The sequence below is a fragment of the Physeter macrocephalus genome, chromosome 10 (assembly GCF_002837175.3).
Source record: "Physeter macrocephalus isolate SW-GA chromosome 10, ASM283717v5, whole genome shotgun sequence".
In the NCBI taxonomy this organism is placed as follows: domain Eukaryota; kingdom Metazoa; phylum Chordata; class Mammalia; order Artiodactyla; family Physeteridae; genus Physeter; species Physeter macrocephalus.
The window spans coordinates 28,575,782-28,596,327 of NC_041223.1; the positions used below are offsets into that span (position 1 = coordinate 28,575,782).

Sequence of the window (20,546 nt, forward strand, 5' to 3'; positions counted from 1 at the left end):
CATGAAAATTAACCCCCTCCTAGAGAATTAGTATTTGCATATTTTACACAAAACTGTTTATACCCTGAAAGAGTAGGCAAAACAGTCTTGTGATTAACTTGGCAGTTCTAGGTGGTTTTTTTTTTCTTTTTCTCTATTATGAATTTCATTAAATTTTTATGCTTTTCTTTTTACACAGTATGGAGGTATTAAACTGACTTTGGCAGACTGTGGTTTTTGCATGAAGCAAGCAGAAAAGTGTGTTGTAAAAAGAGTATAAATTGTTGTAGGGTAGACTATCTTAGCCAACCTTTCTGTTGCTGTAAAATTATGAAGCAATTCTTTTCCACAGCATATATTTCAAAAATAGATATTGCTTCACTGTATTTAATGGTTGTTATTATTTTTCTTCCTTTAAATGAAGTAGTGAATATGTGTAAGCTAGCTTTCAAAATACTTGGAGTTCTAATTTCAAATCACTATAATAATTAACAATTATCCCAGCCTTAGAAAACTGACTTATTTGCTCTGTTAGGTTGCCACTCATCACTTCATGGACATTCGAATAGTCTCTAAGAAATGTGTCCAGAAAGAGCAAATTATAAAAATGCTTAGGAAAAACATGTAATTGTAGATTATAGTTGGGGTTTTTTAACAGCATTTTACTTAAAAGAGTGACAAGTCTTTCTGTTTGAGTGGAGGCATTTAAGTATCCTCTTCTAGCTTTCTTGGTATCCATTTTTGTTTTAACACAAGTAAATTAAGGTAGATTGTGTGTGTGTGTGTGTGTGTGTGTGTGTGTGTGTGTGTATGTGTGTGTGTGTGTGTGTGTGTGTGTGTGTGTGTGTGGTGTCCAGAATACACCTGTTCTTTTGCACCAGATTTCAAAATGCTTTGTTTGACACGTAGGATAAAAATTTTTAAGAACACAGAAGTAAAACTGAAAAATGATTCTAAAAAGAGAAGTGGATTAAATAGTTAAGTGATAAATATGTCATTTTGTATATAGTACTTCCATTTAAAAGCATAGCATTCTGAAAAATTTACTGCATCTTCTTACTGCATTATTTTTAATTACCCTTACATGTAGTGATGTTAATGATAACTAATATTTACATAGCACTTGATTTGTATAGCACTTTAGGTTCCCTTTACCAACGTACTTTGTTTAGTCTATTTCATACTTAATATGTTATTTAGTGCTTTATGGTTAGCCTGTGTGAGTAACACTTTATAATACCAGCTCATTGTTACTGCTCTTCAGGCACATTTCCTTTGAAGCATACATACTATTTTTATTATCTCCATTTAAAGATGGAAAAGGAAGTTCAATGATGTTAGGTGATTGCATTGTTACTTTAGCTGTTGTATCAATATAGTCAACTTTAATTTTGGTCAGTGTTTAATAATGGCTCCTTACAGAATTTTTCTAGCTGGAGAATTTTTCTTAGCATTGATGTAGTATTTGACCCTATCTAACTCCTTTGAAAAATATTTTTATTTTTTATAAGATGATACCACAACAGTTTAGGAACCTAGAACTATATTATCATCTGGTCTTAATTGACTTTTTCACCAAATTATCTTTCCTTCAAGAGAAAAACTTAATCTAAGATATACCATTTACTCTCACTGTTTGAAAGAAGGGAAGCATTTACAAACATTATGTAAATAATGAGTCAGATAAAGGGCATGTAACCACAACCCAGTACTATTGTATACAGAACACCAAAAGGGAATTTTTAAATACTAATACAGTAGAAGTCCTCTGTGTAGTTTTGATTATTGCAAAAAAAGAGAGAGAAAGGAGCTGTTTTCATCTACTAATATTTACATACCGTAAACTATCATTTAACAGTTTGTTCATTCACAGATTACTTTTGAAACTGTTTCAAATTTTTTCAAAGTTAGATCACATTTTATCGTGCTTTTTGAAAGTGATAAAAATAATATGAATGATTTATTAATAATGAATGACTAGATCACTGCTGAAATTGTTTGAGTTACAAAATGAATTTACTAATTTACTAAACATTTAAAACCTTTTTTGTGACATGTATTTTTCTACAGTAGCTGTAGTTATAATGTTGCACTTGTTATGCATTTCATTTCTGTGAAACCATTGTTCTCAGACAACTATAGTAGGATTTTTGTGTTGTAGAACATTGTATTTACTTAGAGAAATTTTGCTTGTTCGTTATTTTAGTTGTTCTTTGACATTGTCTTAAGAATGAGATTTTTTGATGCAGTGGAAACTATTTCACTTGGCAAGTTAGGTTGCAGCTGTGTTATCTATGTCACCATGATGTATATAAACATGAGTATTACAGGTGTTTTCTGTGCAGTCGCTGAAAAGGAAGTACCTGCTATTTCAAAACTGCTAAAGAAATGTGGGTGTGAAACATTTTAACCCTTTCTTAATTGAAAGCAGTCAAGGAGTCACTTTTATTTTTCACATTTTTTTTGGCATAACTTTTAAGACTACTCTGAGTTACTAATAAAGTCAATTCCATGCTAAGCAAACTTGTTTTCAGAGTAAGGCAGATTGACTTTCATATAGTTACGCTTTCACTACCACTGTATTCCTTCTTTGATAAAAACTATTCTGTAAAAACTTTAAAGTTTTGTAAACTCTTAAAAACTAAGCATATAAATCATTACCACTCCTTTTGACACGTGTCCTGGTTTGCATCGTAAGCAAATATTTCTCATCCAGTTTTTGCATCAGTAACCCAGGAAATTACGCTTTCGTTTCTGATTTGCCTTTCCTATTACAGGTTAACAAAAATCTCTCATTTACTTCAGTATCAGTCTCCTCACAACAGTCGAAGTCAAAACAATCAAACATGCTGGACGCTCATCAGATTCTGCATCAATTTGGTTTCACTCAAACTGGTGAGCCCCTTTCTTGCTTTGACTGTTCTTTAAATGTTCAGATTCTGTTTTTTAATGGATATCATTTATTTCACTTCAGAAATCTGGCTCATAGCATTGTAATGGTCAGTTTTCACACCTAATGAATTATATTCCAGCATTTTTGCTTTCTAAATTATTTCAAAAGCAAATTTGAATTTGGTAACTTTAATAGTAGACACTCCCAACCTCTATTCTATTGAGCAGATAATAATTTAAAGGTAGCAAAACATGTGAGTTTTAAACATGTATAATATGAAATCTGATTCAATTTCCCTTGGGTAAAGGAACCATAGTTTATGGATAATCACATTGTGTAATTTATTTCAAGGAAAGCCCAGATAAAATGCATTTTGGCAGAAACAGAATACATCCTGCCGGTACTATCGTGTTTCTTCAAAATTAGAAAATTAAGAAAATATGCAAAGAAGCTAGTTATTAAAATGTATATCTAATCACAGAGTTGAGATGAACTCTACAATTGCAAATTTTTAGGCTAATGTTTTAAATTAATTTGAATAAGGTTTTCAGAGGATATCGAAGAAAAAGCATCTAGGTGAGAAATGTGTAGTTTTGGTATTGAAATATGACTTTCTATTCATTAGATTTAGGATTTTTATGGTATTTTTTCTGCTATTGAAGTCTTTTAGAAAGATGAGACAGCTGAGAATAACAAAATAGTTGTCTTTGACAGAGAGTTATAAGAAGAAGAAGACACTTGAGCTTGAAAAGATCAACATACTTTATTTAGAAATTTAGGAACAATATTACTTTTCCACTTTGAAGGTATTTGGAGTTTACACATGCAAGTTATTTTAATATTGCTACATTTTAATATCGCTGAGTTACATATTACAGTGGGAAAATACTTGGTTCAGGAACTCATGTTCAGTCTGGCTGTGCCTTTTATTATCCTTATTACCTGCAAATGTTAGAATCTTCATTTTAAAACTAGAAATGATGTTTGCATTATATATTGTTGAAGTTCAAATCACGAAGCACATATGAAAGCACTCTATAAGCATAAGATACTATATGAGTGTAACATACTTATATTGTAAACAGGGTGGGTGTGTACATTAGCTTTGAAAATACTTTGAGTTCTAATTTTAAATCACTATAATAGGCCTTCCCTGGTGGCGCAGTGGTTGAGAGTCCGCCGGCCCATTCAGGGGACGCGGGTTCGTGCCCCGGTCCGGGAAGATCCCACATGCCACAGAGCGGCTGGGCCCGTGAGCCATGGCCGCTGAGCCTGCGCGTCCGGAGCCCGTGCCCCGCAACGGGAGAGGCCACAACAGTGAGAGGCCCACGTACCGCAAAAAAAAAAAAAAAAAAAAAAAAAAAATCACTATAATAATTAACAATTTTCCCAAACCTTAGAAATTTTAAATTTCTAGTGTTTCAGAGACCACTAGAAGTTAGAGCAATAGCTTTGTTTGTTCTTGTGTACAGTGGGGGGCCCACCATGGCTGCTCCTGTAGACGCATTCTCTGCACCCTAACTTGATACTTGGTTTGCCTTCAGACTGCGTCATTTTAATGACTAGGAGGGAGGGAGCCTGTCTCCACCACTTGATCCCTATCTTTCTGCTGAGGTCTAAAATTCTTCCAGGAACAAATCTTTCCTTCCACATTTCAGGATTAAGGGGATAGAACATAAATGTCTGATTGAGTAGCAGATTGATTACAGTTCATTCAAGTAGTGTCTTAAGTTTATCAACCAACAATGTGTAGATAATAGATATAAAATTCTTTTTCTGTAAACGGAAAGAGCAGAGAGGATAGATAGGAAGGCCTTTGAAATGGAAGAGCGATTACCACAGTGACAGATAAAGACTAAAGATAAAGAGTAAAAGGAAAGCCCAATATGATAAAGGCAAGCCTTGCAAACTTCACAGTTATACGTAGGATTGGCTCCATTTACCTTCAGCTTTCCGTGGCCATATAGGCCTTGAGTGGGCCTTTTAAATCATATATGTCCCTTGGTGTGTGCACTATCCCAGGAGCATTACCATTAAGCCATGTAATACATGGTAAGAATGCTTTGCTTGATTTTTAGTTATTAATATGCCTGACCTCATTTTAAGGCATATCCTTCCTATAAAATGTACTGAGATATTGCTGTATAGAAAAGTTATAAAAGCAGACTATGTAGTCCTTTGCAAAATGGCCAAATCCATCTTATTCATTAAGAAGCCAATCTTTGTGGAAAAAAATCCTGCACTAGGAAACAGGTGAACTAGTTTCTACACCTGACTTCACTTCTGAATGACTATAGAATCTTTAGTAATTTCTTCAGGCCTCAGTTTTCTCATCCCTGCAGGTAAATGAGGGCTCTGGATTTGGTGAGTTTCTGTCTTAAAAATTCTGTGAGTCTATTCAATATTCAAACCAGTTTTAAAAGGGGATAAATAGTTAAGTGTTCTTGACTGTACAAATAATCTATTAGAATCTGAAATGAAGGACTATGGAAACAATGTAGATAGGATGTTTAAAAATAAAAATCTTACTGAAAAGCTATCAGCTTTTGGCTTTGTACAGTATAAAGAAAGACTGTTTACACAGAACTAGTCAATATGGGCCCACTGGCCTTCATGCAAGAGGCTTAAGAGGAGGGGTTGATTTGATATGTATTATATATAAGTGAGTTTATATGCTGGAAGACAAGACCCAGAAGTGCATTTACCGTCTGCTGTGACTTCTGTTGACCTTATTCAAGGTGAGTTCTGGGTAATGGAGACTGCTAGAAAAGTAAGACTTTCTTTCTTCCTTGGTTTGTATTCAGAGTTTCTAGAATACTATCTTTATTCATTCTAAAATCATTTTAAGTGGCTACTTTGTTTAAGTCCCTTTCTTAAGGATATGGTCTAAAATATGGCAATCTCTGTCCTCAAGGAACTTACAGTCTGGTTGGGAAGACAAATGAGCACGCAACAAATTATGTCAGAGTGTGATAAATTCTAAAATCACGGTATAAACAAAGTGTCACTGAAATATAGAGGGATAAAGCAGCTGAGCGATTTCTCATACTTTACATGTCCACACAGAGCTCTTGCTCCCAAACCGTTCCTCCACTTCCACTTCCCCTGCCCCACACCAGGTCTTTCCACCCAGCACTCCAGCACATGTACCCAGTCATTTAGGTTGAACCAGAAGCCATTCGGGATCCCTCTTCTCCCTCCACTTCCCTGCTTTTACTCCTGTCCCTTAGCTTATTCTCCCCACAGCAGACAATGTGATTCTCTGAAAAACAAATTAGATCCTGTTACTTCCCTGCTTAAAACTCTTAAATGGGTTTCTGTGGCGGTCAGAATGAGTTCCAGAGTCCTTATAATACCTTCCAAGGTCTCACCTCTGTCTTTGTCATCGGCCTCATCAGCAGATGGGGCTGCAGGAGGGCACGCTGAGCCGAGAGGCAGGCAACTAAACAAACAACTGGAAGCGAGCTTGACTTGGCTAGGCAGTTGTTTGAATCTTAGGTTAGCTGGAGGAAAAGGTGAGATGGATGTGTTTAGGAAGAACTGAGTTGCAAAGTAGACTGGGGTCAAACTGTGCCCTACTGAGGAATTCACATTTTATTCGCTAGATAAAATAGAGCTATCCAAAGGTATGAGGATGAAAGAGAAATGATAAAATATGTTTCTAAAAAATACAGCTCGTGTCTTAGTGAGGGATGGGTTAGAGAGGAAAAGAGCTGGCTACAACTCTTATGAGATACTTATTTTAGGAACTGTTCATTAGGCTTTTGCTCTAGGTTCTTAATGAACAAAATAATAAATCAGCTAATTTTATTAAAATTAAAACCATAAATCTTTTCAGAGTAATTTGTATAAGAAAGAAAGTTATAAAATTATATTTGTCAATTATACCTTTATAAAGCTGGGAAAAAAGGACATTTTAATTTTAACATTTTAGGTTAAATTGTAGGTTATAGTTCATAGATGTCTCACCATATGGTGATCATGTTGTACTGTATCTCAAAACTGTTTCCAAACTTCCTTAGTATAATGAAGAAAATCTATAAAACAACAACAGTAACTTCTATTTGTATCAAAATTTATTTACATACATCTTCATTTGATCCTCAACAAAACCCTCTGAGAAGTAGGGTAAACATTAAAGCCATAGAGTGTAAACTCTTTTGAGAGCTGCTAGGACCTTAAATCTTTGACTGTCTATCCCTTTACCGTGAAACTGAGAAGCGGAAGGGCTGACGTGTCAGAGTTAACATAGCTAGTGGCATTTGTATCTAGAGCAAGATCTCCTCGCTCCTAGCTCAGTACTTCTCACCCTCACCATCCCACGCTGCCTCTGCCTTTGGCTGGAGGGGGGCACTAGTTCAGAAGTGAAGTGGACCCTCAGTGAGGCTATGCCTAGAGCCACTCCTTCATTCCTGGCCCATTGTCCTCCCGCTCTGCCCAGAGGTCCCTCTGGCCACGGGCGTGTACTTTTCTTACTAGCATTGGAGGTGTGTGATATATTGCAAAGTAATAACCTGGACAGTACTATTTGGAATAGGGGTAGTTGTTAAAACTGAGGTGTCACGAAGGTATTTTCTAAGAATTAATGAAGTTATCTTTTTATCTGACCTTTAAATATAATTCTGTGTTCACCAGTTATTAGATTTCTTAAAGCCTAGTTCCAGTGAAATTGTGGTATTTAGTCGCCAGTCAAATCAAGAGATTCTCTGCAGAGAAATTTTGTTCTGAAATAGTTGGTCTGAATCCCAAATCCCATTCAACCATCTTGAGAGTCCTTATTATATCAATAGTAGTAAATTTTAACATGTGGATTATTCAGTAATAAATAAAACCAATCACAGTTATGAGGGTGGAAGTTAGAGGACGTGCTTATCATCTTTGCATGACTATATTTGAAGGACAGCATCGTTCATTATTGTGTACTTAGTATATCTTTTCACAGCATTGCAGTAAATTTAATTCATATTAATAGGTAAGTAGAGGCGTGCAAAATAAAATGATTCATTTTTATTAATATGACTATTAATGTAATCTTTATATCCTCTTTTTAAATTTTTTTATTTATTTATTTTTGGCTGTGTTGGGTCTTCGTTGCTTGCTGCGCACGGGCTTTCTCTAGTTACGGCGAGCAGGGGCTACTCTTCATTGCGGTGTGCGGGCTTCTAATTGAGGTGGCTTTTGTTGTGGCGGAGCTCAGACTCTAGGTGTGCGGGCTCAGTAGTTGTGGCACGCGGGCTCTAGAGTGCAGGCTCAGTAGTTGTGGCGCACAGACTTAGTTGGTCCGCGGCATGTGGGATCTTCCTGGACAAAACCGTCTCCCCTGCTTTGGCAGCCGGATTCTTAACCACTGTGCCACCAGGGAAGTCCTATATCCTCTTTTTAAATTGTAGACTTGGAGTTTGACGAGGTGGCAGAGTGTGACTTGGTTTTTAAAAGTGATCAATAGCTTCCGTCTTTTCCATATTTCGTTTGTACTGTCCATTAGATCATGTAAACATATATTAATGTTTTTTCCATATCCTAAACAGTCAAGATATTTGACTTAAACAAAATCATAAAATAATTCAGATGTCTTCAGTATTGGTTGAGAGGTCTGTCAAGTTAACTTTTGTGCTTCTACATGTTGGATAATATTTGAAAAATTGTATCTTTCCATTTCTTTTGCATGTCTTTGCCAAGTATACGCTTATTCCCTTGACCAGTTCTTAAAATTAGGAGCTATTTTTCCAGTCATATTTTAGTTTTATTGTTTTCACAATGTCAGTATTTCTTAAGGTTTCAACTTTTTATGGAGAAGTGCAAAACTTTTTAAATAATGTAACTGAAATCTATTATTTATGTGTCATAATTTCACCAGAGATTCTGTGATATCCTTATATAAACCCATTGTAGAAGGTAGATTACATGTAAGCTGCAAATATGATGGTTCTTATATTTCAAAGGGAGAAAAAGAAAACATTTAGGCAAAAATTAGGTTAGAATAACTCAAACACAGGTGATGGTAAAAGGGGGTTTCCGTTTTAAGGAAGGCAAAAAGAGTTCAAAGACTTTCTCATACTGTAAGAATTGGCAGAGTTTTCTGTTATTATTACTTAATGAACTTTAAACTATTACTTGAAAAAGAATGTTTCATTGAATTCTGATTTCAAACCTCCAAAATTCCGAGACTTCAGTTCAGGTGTGGGATGAAAGGAATTAATTCACTACCAAAGATAATCTACAGAATTAACTGATTATCTGTAGACACAAGTCCTTAAATGTGCTTAATGATGCTAACCAACCACTCTTCTGAATTCAGCACTTGTGTGTTTTGGTGAAAAAAGCACTAAACTTGGGGCCAGAAGGCCAGAAGCGTTGGGGCTGAGCTCTAATTCTGCCATTTCCCAGCTGTTATTTTGGGTAGTTTCTCTCTGCCAGTACAGTGTCTCTACTTTCTACTTCAGATGAATTTTCTACTTCATAGAATTGTGAGGATGAGATACTTTGAAATCCATAAATACTGTGAGAATAAACAACACGAAATTTTATGGGAGATTCTTTTTATATTATTATTTTTTAAGTTTGAAATCATGCAGTTTGCATTGTGGCCAAAGGAATGGAGGAAATCTTATTTTAAGACATGATTTAATAAATGTGTGAAGTGATGATGGCAGAAAAAGGAACATGTCAGAGAGGCAAACATGGATTCTCAAAAGAGAATTTTGAGAAGCATGCCAAAAAAGACATTAAGATGAAGTAATTAGAAGACAGGTTTTCAAACAAATATCTCAAATATAAATAATCCACCAGAACCCACTTAACTTTTGAAACTTTGGCTTTCCACATAAGAACTAGCCAACACAAAACCCCTGGAAGTGGGAATGGTTTAATATTTGGATTTTTCTGGACACTGAGAAAAAGACCTTGATCACATGGATTTTTTTTCTTTAACACATCACTATTTTATATTCCCTTCCAGAAAGAAGAGAGTTTATTTGTTAGATATTTTTTGTTATCAGTCTCTAAAATTGTTGTTTGATTGGTACATTAAAGATATAAAGTGCTATTTCAGTAACCAATATCAGGATTTTACTAAGTAATTCTCCAGTGATCTGAGTTAATCTACTTGTTGAAGGTTGAAACTTATCCTTACTTGTAATAAAAGTGCCTATATTTCCTGAATAATAAATGTCACTTGAATTAGTAAAGTGTGTCTAACCATGTCAATAACTTAAAGTATATTCTACTTATTTATCATTTCCTAATTTAAACATCATTTTTATCAACTCTAGTAAATGTTAATAGACTTAATGAATGGTCTTCATGCGCAAGGGTATGCAGTTGGTCCCCATTGAGATAGGAAATTTCTCCTAACACCCTCTGAGGGGAGAATATAAATGCAAGCATTTCTCCTCATATGAATCTGATGATTTGAATGAACTTAAATTTGTGCACCATTTCCTAGCCATTTATTTTGTAAGAAGCTATTTTATAGAATATTTATATGGTGTATATGGTTCTAACCTTACAATTTTAAACCTTTTCCCTCTATCTGTTAACAGTAAAAAACTTACTTTAAGTTTTTCTTCTTTTTCAGTCACATTTCTGTGTGTGTGTGTGTGTGTGTGTGTGTGTTTTCTTTAAGAACCTACTAAATTTAGTTGTCAAATTATACTGTGACATTTGCCCAGTGTATTAATTTTTAAAGTAAAATAATTAACAGTGAGAAATAACAAGAAAGCAACTGAAAACCATAAACTATGAGAAATTAAAATGAGTCTTCCTGGGCTTCCCTGGTGGCGCCATGGTTGGGAGCCCGCCTGCCGATGCAGGGGACACGGGTTCGTGCGCCGGTCCGGGAGGATCCCACATGCCGCGGAGCGGCTGGGCCCGTGAGCCATGGCCGCTGAGCCTGTGCGTCCGGAGCCTGTGCTCCGCAACGGGAGAGGCCACAACCAACATTGAGAGGCCCACGTACCGCAAAAAAATAAAATAAAATAAAAATGAGTCTTACTGATTTAATGAATATGAAAAGTACATAATTTCATTCTAACATAGCCAGAGTACATGCCAGATCACTGAATTTATATTTTACAGGTATTCTGATGTTTACCTTTCCAAAGCTTTCCAGTTGATGTAATAACAACATCTTAATTTGTCTTTTTTATATTTTAAAGATTTATAGAAGTTATTTGCATATGGCATCTTTTTTTAAAAGATCAAGTATGAAATTTCTGAGAGTTTAGGCAAAGTTAAACAGAGCTATTGTAGTATATGTGGCTCTGAAATATGAAATCTAATCTCAGAAAGGATTTTCAGCCTCAAACTTGTGTAGCAAGGTATCTAAGCTAACCACTTTTGGTCATGTATGTGACAGAAATGTAATCATTGCCATGAGTGAGGTTGAGTTTCCTGAAAGGAGTTTCTGTATTTTACTCTTGATGTTAGCATTACTGTTTTTCATGTGGAAACTATGGACTCCTTCTCCTTTCCTTTTTCTAACTAGTCAGTCTCAGAGCCCTCTCATTCCTTTATTCTAAGTCTTTCTTAGTTCACCAATCATCCATTTGATCTTCATGGTTTCTCTCTTGTCCTGTTTGTTCCTTTTTCCTAGTATCAAAGTTCTGTGGATGTCATTATATCTTCCTAGATCTCTAAGTTCTCTTCTCTGAACTGTTATTTTCCTCGATGTTCAGTTTTTTCATCTGTTAATGTATCCTGTGTTTTTCTTTTATGCCAATGATTTTTCCTTTATATCTGATGATCCTTGGTATCTGGTTTTTTTTAAATGAATGACTGGATACAGATATGGTGTCCTTCTCTCTTCTGTTGTGTAAATAACTCTATAGTCTAACTATTTTGTCACCTGAGCAGAAAGTCTATTGAGCACTTTGTATATATGGTTAAAACATATTAATTGGCAGGCTTATATTTAGGGTAGTAAACAGGTAAGATAAATGAGTCCACCTGTCAGGCTGTCAGACTAATTGCCAGAAAGAGAATAAGCAGGACAGCAGTATCCACTCTAGTAGTCTTCACTCTGTCCGGATGGTTTGTTCAATATTATTTTTAGAGACAATGCCACTGACTTTTTTTTTTTTTTTTTTTTGCTTGTGGTTAATGCTCAGCAGCATCCATTTTATGTGGGATCTGCAGCCTATTTGGCCCAAGTGTTTTACATATGAACCTTCAATTATTTCTCCTGGATTATGTTTTGTTTTGCTCCCCACCAAATATGCTGATTCTGTGTTCACAGCTCCTCTGAGTTTCATTGTCAGATTCTGTATCTACAGCAGCCCACCATAATGTTTTCAGACAGATGTTTCTAATCCCTTTTCATCTTCTGTAAATTTGTTGAAATTTCTAATCTGTTCTTTCAGGCTCACCAGTGACCTATACACATTGCTGATTCCAATGGTCAATTCTTTGTCCTTATCTTGCTTGACCTGTCAGCAGCATTTGACACTTTCTATGGCTTCTTAATACATTGGTTTCTGGGCCACCACATTCTTGGTTTTTTCTCTTATCTCATTAGCTACTGCTCTTCATTCTCCTTTGCTGATTCTTCCTGTTTTCTTCCATGTCTTTTTAGACTGTTCCACTGCAATCTGATCCTCTTTTATTCCCTATACTTCACTTCCTTGATGAACTCATGACTTTAAGTAAAGCCCACACAGCAGTGATTCTCAAATGTCTGTCCATCTTCAGCCCAGACCTCTTTCCTGAATTCTAGACCAGCACAGTCCAGTATGGGAACCTTCAGCCTCATGTGGCAGTTGAATACTTGAAATGTGTCTTGTGTGACTGAGGAACTAAATTTTTAATTTTACTTCATATTTAAATTTAAATAGCCACATGTGGCCAGTAGCTATCATATTGGACAGTACAGATCTACAAAATCTACTTCGATGTCAATCTTCATTATCTGACACCAGACAAATCAGGTGTTACAATATAAAGAATGGATTACCCATTTTTTAAATTAAATACAACTAATGCTTTTAATAGTAAAACTTTCCTGAAAGTATTATCCTGAAGATTTCATGATATTTCATCATCACAATTGTGCATTGATTAACTTTATTAGAGACTCCAGAAGTTTCTTATTTTTCATATTTAAATTAGTACCACATATTCTGGTAGCACGTATCCAAGAGGTCAGAGAAACCTGAATTTAGATTCAGATTCTGTTTCTTATGCTCTGATCTGGAGCAAATGATTTCATCTTAGTGACTTGTCATTTGAAAATAGAGGATAGGAAAGTGTTTACTGCAAGTGAAAGTTTTTAAATACCAACTTATGTTTGACTTACAATGCAGTAAGAGTTATAGATAGTATCTTTATGACTATATCCAGAACTATTTTAATCATTGAACCTTTTGATTTTAAATTTACTTAACTTCTACTAAATTTTAGAAAGAAAAATCACTATGCTCTTAAATTGAGTGTATGTCTTACGTTAAAATCCATATTCTTCTAGTACATATTTTTTCAAAATACAATTTCTAGGCATACTGATTAAAACACTTCCAAGACAAAAGTAGTTTCCATTATATAATCCTGAAGTAGGAGACTTTGAAGGTTTCAGCCTCCTTATCAGAACATAATTTATATCATGGTGAAAATAGTGAATGTTTTATAATTTACTGCTGTGCCTCCAGCGAAAATTGGTAGTATCAGTAACCAATCCACTCAAAGTGAGGATTAGAGGAAGAATTACAGCAACTTTATATTGACTGCAACAGGCAAGGTGAGAGGGCAGGTTATAAAATGGCAGAATTATTTTTGACCAGACATAACTTTATTGTTTATTTTTTATAGTTTGAGAAAGACTGTGTTTAACATTGTTTAATATCAACCATAAGACACATTTTACTATTTTATAATTTCAAACTGAAATGACAGTTTTTCCATTTTTAAGGCAGTTAGGCATACAAAAAGATGTTGTGGAATGTATTCCCAAATATGTACTTCTATGGTTTTCTGTAACTTTTTCTGATAATAAACTTAATGCCTGCTCTTAAAGAAAAAGTATTCCATAATTTTGAAGCCTTTCTTCAATTGCTAGAGCTTATGAATATTTTTAGTTTTTCAGTATTATAGTGAATACATTGTATTTCAAAATGTTGACCATATCTATGATAATGAAAAATATTTTAATTCATGTTTAAAGTAGAATAAATTTTATTCCATATTAATCACATATACTCATTCCTTCCTTTTATGTATATACACATTAGCATTTTCACAGATTTCACATCACAATCCATTTCAGTCTTTATGTTCTATTATTCTTTGAAAAGTTACGAGTTTAAAAAATCAGTAATTATTTTTTATTTACTAACCTTGCTTAAGGTAGGCACTGCTTAGAACCAAGGAAGCAGCTCCTTATGTTTCCCCTCCCCTGGTCATGGGGAAAAAAATGAAATACTATTTATATCATAAAAATAATTTTTATTTCCTTTGTAAATTTCTATGTCCCAAATTAACTTTTTTGTGAATTAAGTCTATGATAAGAAATACTTTAGTTTTTAAACATTTTGGTTTGTGTCTACTGAAGGCCCTGGAAATTCAGGGTAGGAGGGCTATCTAAATTAAGTTTTCATTTACTCTTACTCAGTTAGATTATACTTTTCTAAGACTGTACTCAGAATAGCCCTAAGGTTTCTTGTAGAGTAGCTAACTGCATACTTTTTGCATTTTGTGGTTTAGTCAGTTTGGTCTAGATAGTGAAGAGACTATAATATCATAGAATTTACTGGTAATGTTTTCTGGAAATGAATATCCATCACTTATTGAAATGCCAACTAACAGTGGAAATTAGGTTGAGGAACCAGACCTTCTGGTAATGATAGAGTTGTCTAGATAGTGCTGATATGTATTTTCCAGAATTTTAAGCATGTATTTTCAGGGAACTTTTTCCTTAGTGAAAAGTGAATGAAAATGTAAAGAATAACTCCGTGTTTTTCTGCAAGTCTTGAGAGCAAAGTTGATGACAAATATGGAAACTAAGAAATGACTAAGTGGAATGACTGGTCATTTTTTTAAAAATAATTTAAGTGGTTTTTGCAGTGTAAATGTTTGATAAGTAAAAAGTAGAACATTATTTTAAAGTTCTAATTTCAGTCAGTTTACTTTTTTTCTCAACTTTCTCCTCTGAAAAAACATTCAACTATAATTTCATAAGGAGTAAAATTGAGAATGATTTTTGACTAGTGTCCATCTTTTTCTTTTTTATCAAACCAGAAATACTGTATTTTAGTAGAAGCACCCTACAAAAAAGCTGTTAGTTTAAAAAATAAAAACCTTTTTATACTTGATCAAAAATTAATTCATTCAGGTTATCAACCAATGTTTATGGTGAGCTTACTATGCACTAGGGACTGTGCTAAGCCCTGGGGAAATGGAAGCTGAAAGACTGCCCTCAAAGTCCTCCCAGTCTAGTTGGGGAATCCAGCAGGCAAAGAAATAGGTATAATATGTTGGGGATGAGTTCAACAGGAGATAAGCATAAAACACTAAGAGAGCACAGAGAAAGGAATCAGTTCGATTAAATGTATTCTGTGTTGTCTTTGCAACAGAGAACAATATTGTCCATTTAAGACTCCTCTAAATGGCAGTTTAGAACTAGGAATCTGGATTTTGTTGCTGGCCTTTTAGGAGACTAACATGTCTCAAGTCATGTGATAGCCTTAATTACTATGTTACATCTTTCAAATGTGCCTCCCAGTGGTATTCTGGGAATAAGTGAGTTAATACATAAAAAGCACTCCAGTTTCTTTTATATTAATGTGTGTGAGTGACACTGTGTGTGTGTATGTGTGTGTTTTGTGTTGTGTATACCTGCCCTTCTTTTGAAAGGAATCCAGTCTTTCACATCTCACAGCTATTAAATTTGTCTGAGCAAAGTAGGCAGTGAGCAGGTTTTTTATTTTGGCCAATTCAGAATCAACAAAGTTTGAGGTTTTGGGGGGAGAGGGTGGTCTCATTTTCCTCTCTTCTTTATGCTTTTATTTTTGTAGTAACGTTATGAGGCTTGATACTTAATGTCTCCTCAGTCTTTTCAGTCTGTATGTTTTCAAGCAAAGATTTAATAAACAGCTGAAAGCAGAACACTTTAAAAACTAATGTTAAAGGCAATGTAAATGCACAGTATAGCAGTTAGGCAAATTAATGTACTTAATATTCAGTGAACTTTAACAGGGAAAAAGTTGATATAGCATAATCATATTTTTAAAATGACTTCTCATTGTTTTGAGTTGTGGAAAACGTCTTCTAAATTATCATGCTTATGTTCAGAATTTAAATTTATTGTCTCTCTCTAGAATTTAAATTGGATCTTTTATGGATGGACCCGGGAAAATGAATTCTCACTTTCTTATATTCTCAATACTGTACCACTGTAGTAGATGAAAATAATTTTCCCTTATTCAATCCTTTCTCATGTTAACTTTCTTCTTTTTTTGTTTTTAATTCTAAAGGGTGTTTAATTCCTGCATATACAGATTCTGGGAATGCAAGATTCATTCATACATTCAGTAAGTACCCAGTGAGTACTTACTTTGTCCCAGGCACTGTTATAAGTGTTATGTGAATGTATCAGTGAACAGTACAGATAATAATCCATGTCCTTGTTTAAGCTTACTTCCAGTGGAGAGAGACAGACAATAAGCAAATAAATACAGAATAAATAACAAAACAAGGAAAGGGGGTAGGGTGAACTGGGGAATGGGGTTAGGTTGCTGTTTTTAATGGGTGATAAAGGAAAGCTTCACAAAGAAGGTGACACTTGAGCAAAATTTTGAAGAAGAAAGAAAGCCATGTTTTCAGGTAGAATAGCATACCCAACCAAGAATAGCATACCCAGCCAAGTCAGAAATTTGCTTAGTGTGCATTTTGCACAGCAAAAAGGCTAATATGTCTGGTGTGGAGGAATGAGGGGGAGAATAGAAGTCAGAGGGGTAGCAAAAGGCCAGATCATACAGAACCTTATATAAATGAGTGCAAAGCACCGCCCTATCCCCAACACTGTCATTATTCACTAGAGATGTATTTTTAAAAGGGGGAGGTGGATGGGATTGTACAGTTTAATACTTGCTATAAATAAAAATATGAACAAAGTGTACAGGAGAGCATATACGACGTAATGACGAGTAATTCCTTGTAGAGAAAGCAATATTTAAAGTAATTGTTGCAAGATGAGAAGACTGTCAATTATAAAAAGTATTAAGGCATCCCAGCTAGGAAGACCAGTTAAAATATTATGTTAATAATTGAGATGGGAGAACAGGACTGAAGTAAGAAACTAGAGATGTTAAGTTATTAAGGTATTAGAAATTTGGAATGTGAACGGTAAGAGATAGAGAAGTAGAATTTGAGGATAACTAAGGATTCTAATTTTTGTGAAGGAGTGGATGGCAATCCATTAACAAAAATAGGGGAACATAGGAATATTGGGAAAATGATAATGAATTGTATACAGTGTTTTGGATATACTGAGTTTGAGATGCCTGGCAGACATCTAGAGCAAGACATCAAATAACTTGCACATCTATTTGAACCTTATTTATTAAATGTCCTACTATGAGTCAAACCCTGTTCTAGGAACTAGATTACATACTTTGAAGTACAGGCTTGGAGCATAAGTATAGATTAAGGAGTCAGTGGCGTATGTGTAGTCTTTGAATCCACAGGAGTAAGGGAGATAAGCTGGAAGAGGCTATTGAAGAGACTGAGAACCATTAGGATGACTATGAGGTTGATATCTTGGATATTTGCTACCTAAAAAAGACAGTAAAGGAAACAATTGAAAATACAGGCAAATACAGAAAGCTTCTGTTGGTGCTAAATGTCTTTTTTGTTGTTGTTAATTTGTCACTGCAGTAACAAATCTGAATACAAAAGAAATACCTGAATTATATGAGTATACCCTTCATCTTTTTTGTAGCTGTACTTGTGATTTGCAAAGTACTATGACATTGTTCAAATAATTAGTATCAGTGTTAAAGACTTAGGCTAAATTATATTTTTAGGATTGAACACACAGAATTGAAGTAATTTTGTCCTTGTCTATATAATAAATATGTGTCACAATTTTGTTAGAAACATACCTGTCTTCAGATTGAATATCTAGAGCATGTCACAAAAGATGTGATTTGAACAGACTTCAGTCTCTTGTTAGAGTGAGAGGAAATTGATCAAACACTAAAAATTGTATGCAGTTCTTGGTAGTTTTTGAATAGAAATAAGTACTGTAGAATTTTGACCAGTTATTGGTTAGCACAATTATATTTGGATATCAGTTTATGAGCCAGTTAAAAAAATGCTAACGAATTTAATTTTTTGACTAATATTTGGAAATAAATAGCACAGATCATTAGAGACTAGCATAGTCAGGAAATCTTCCCAGAAGGTATGAGGTGTAACTGAAGCATAGAAAGACTGAATTGTATTCACTATTGGTGATGGGACTGAAATCAGGAGTCACATTGTCTCATTGATGTATTGTCTACCATGTAGCTGCTCACTTCTCCCTGCTTGCTTTATACTTTGTCATAAGCACTAATTTACTAGTCTCAAAATTTAGGGACCCCTTACCCCACTTCCTAGTGTCTTACATACTCATTCATGTTTACATACTCCCAGTCACTACCTGATTCCATGACTAACACAGGAAAGCCTACTAATTTGTGGTTTGAATATTCACTGCTATACCTCTGCGGTCTGTATAGACACCCAGACACTGTAGACTCAAGGCCCTTAGCCTTTGATGTTTCTGAGTTTGGAGAAGTTTTTTCATATAATATATGAAAAGTACAGTTTTCAAAGAATATTCTCTTTCTGAAATCTTTGAAATATGTAGAGGACTTTCTATAGCATCCAGAAAAATCCAATATGAAATAAATATTAACATTTTACCAGGTTAAATAAGGATAAACCACTTTAAGATTCACATTTATTAAAAATTCACTTTTAGATGAATATTTAGAAAAATATGTAGACTATGGGATGACTATACCTGTGGAGAATCTGTAGCATATTCTACTGCAAGATGTTTTTATAATTCTCATTTTCTCTACTCATGTATTCAGTCATTCAACAAGCATTTATTGAAGATGAACTATTTGACACAAGAAACTAAAGTTTTAATAAGTATAGTGAGGAAAATGCTGTGATGGAGGATTGCACAGGAACACTAAGGGAGAGATGGGGAAGGGTATCTAACTCAGAAGTGGGATGAGGAGAAGAAAATCACATAGTGTTTCCTAAAGAACAGAATGTTTGACCTGAACTTTAAGTGATGTCCAAATGGCTTTGTGTGCCATTTTGAGTTAAGCACTTTGAGTTAAATACTTGAGGAGGGTGATGTGTATCCTGAAGATTAAGCTGTAGAAGGACAAGATAACAATTTTCCCTTCGGAAGAGTCTCTCTGGCAGTGGGGATGTCATTGGAAGATTCATGGAGCAAATCAGAGGTTGGATTGGGAAGCTATTTCAATAATCCAAATGATGAGAGAGCATCCAGACTGAGTAGTGAGACAGAAGGAGGGGGCAGGTTTTATATAAATATGTATATATGTATATGTGTGTACATATATCTATACACACATATATACGTATGTGTGTGCATATTTTATAATAAATTTTTTTTTATTAAACATATGATAAAGTCATTATTTTCACCTCAGGTTGTATGAGGCATGCCCTTAAGTTCTAACAAGAACTCATTGTTAGAATAGCTAACCTTTGTCATATAAATATTATAATGCTTACTATCTCTTTTTTCCTTTAAACTTTAGTTCTACATGTATTTAAAGGCTGTTGAAAGCATATGACAAATATAGAATTTTGTAAAATTGAAGTATAGTTGATTTACAGTATTGTGTTTCAGGTGTACAATATAGTCATTCAATATTTTTATAGATTATACTCCTTTTAAAGTTATTACAAAATATTGGCTGTATTCCCTGTGCTGTACAATATATGTTTGTAGTTTATTTTACACATAGTTTGTACTTCTTAATCCTCTACCTGTATCTTGCCCCTACCCTCTTCCCTCTCTCCACTGGTAGCCACTCGTTTGTTCTCTATATCTGTGAATCTGTTTCTTTTTTGTTTTATTCACTAGTTTGTTTTACTTTTTAGATTCCACATGTAAGTAATATCATTACAGTATTTGACTTTCTCTCTCTGACTTATTTACTAAGCATAATATCCTCCAGGTCCATCCATGTTGTTGCAAATGGCAAAATTTGATTCTTTTTATGGCTAAGTAATATTCCATTATATATATATACACACAGAGTACACCTTCTTTATCCATTCATCTGTTGATGGACATTTGAGTTGCTTCCATACCTTAGCTATTGTAAATAGTATTGCAATCAACACAGGGGTGCATGTATCTTTTTGAATTATTATTTTTGTTTTCTTCAGATATATACCCAGGAGTGGACTTGCTGGATCATATGGTAGTTCTAATTTTCGTTTTCTGAGAAACCTCCGTACTGTTTTCCATAGTAGCTGCACCAATTTACATTCCTACCAACTATGTCCTAGATTTCCCTTTTTTCCACATCCTTGCCAACATTTGTTGTTTGTGGTCTTTTTGGTGATAGCCATTCTGACTGGTGTGAAGTGATATCTCATTGCAGTTTTGATTTGCATTTCTCTGATGATTAGCAAGGTTGAGCAT

At 34.5% G+C, this 20,546-nt stretch overlaps 1 protein-coding gene across 14 annotated transcripts in view; it reads left to right on the plus strand.

The window, feature by feature from the left end:
* Positions 1-20,546, plus strand: part of AHI1 (Abelson helper integration site 1) — a 194,821-nt gene that overhangs the window by 87,573 nt on the left and 86,702 nt on the right. For 9 of the 14 annotated variants that reach the window (XR_003681424.2, XR_003681426.2, XR_003681425.2 and 6 more), the window contains 2 exons: positions 2,757-2,874; positions 16,333-16,389. The exons of 2 other annotated variants lie outside the window; for them this stretch is intronic. Coding sequence is in view for 9 of the 12 variants with exons in the window: in XM_024122533.3 (XP_023978301.1) it covers positions 2,757-2,874; positions 16,333-16,389 (175 nt within the window). In the remaining 3 variants the exon portion in view is untranslated. Of the gene's footprint in view, positions 1-2,756; positions 2,875-16,332; positions 16,390-20,546 lie in introns of those variants that run through there. 3 more of the 14 variants (XM_028494416.2, XM_024122535.3, XM_028494419.2) reach the window with 2 other exon arrangements.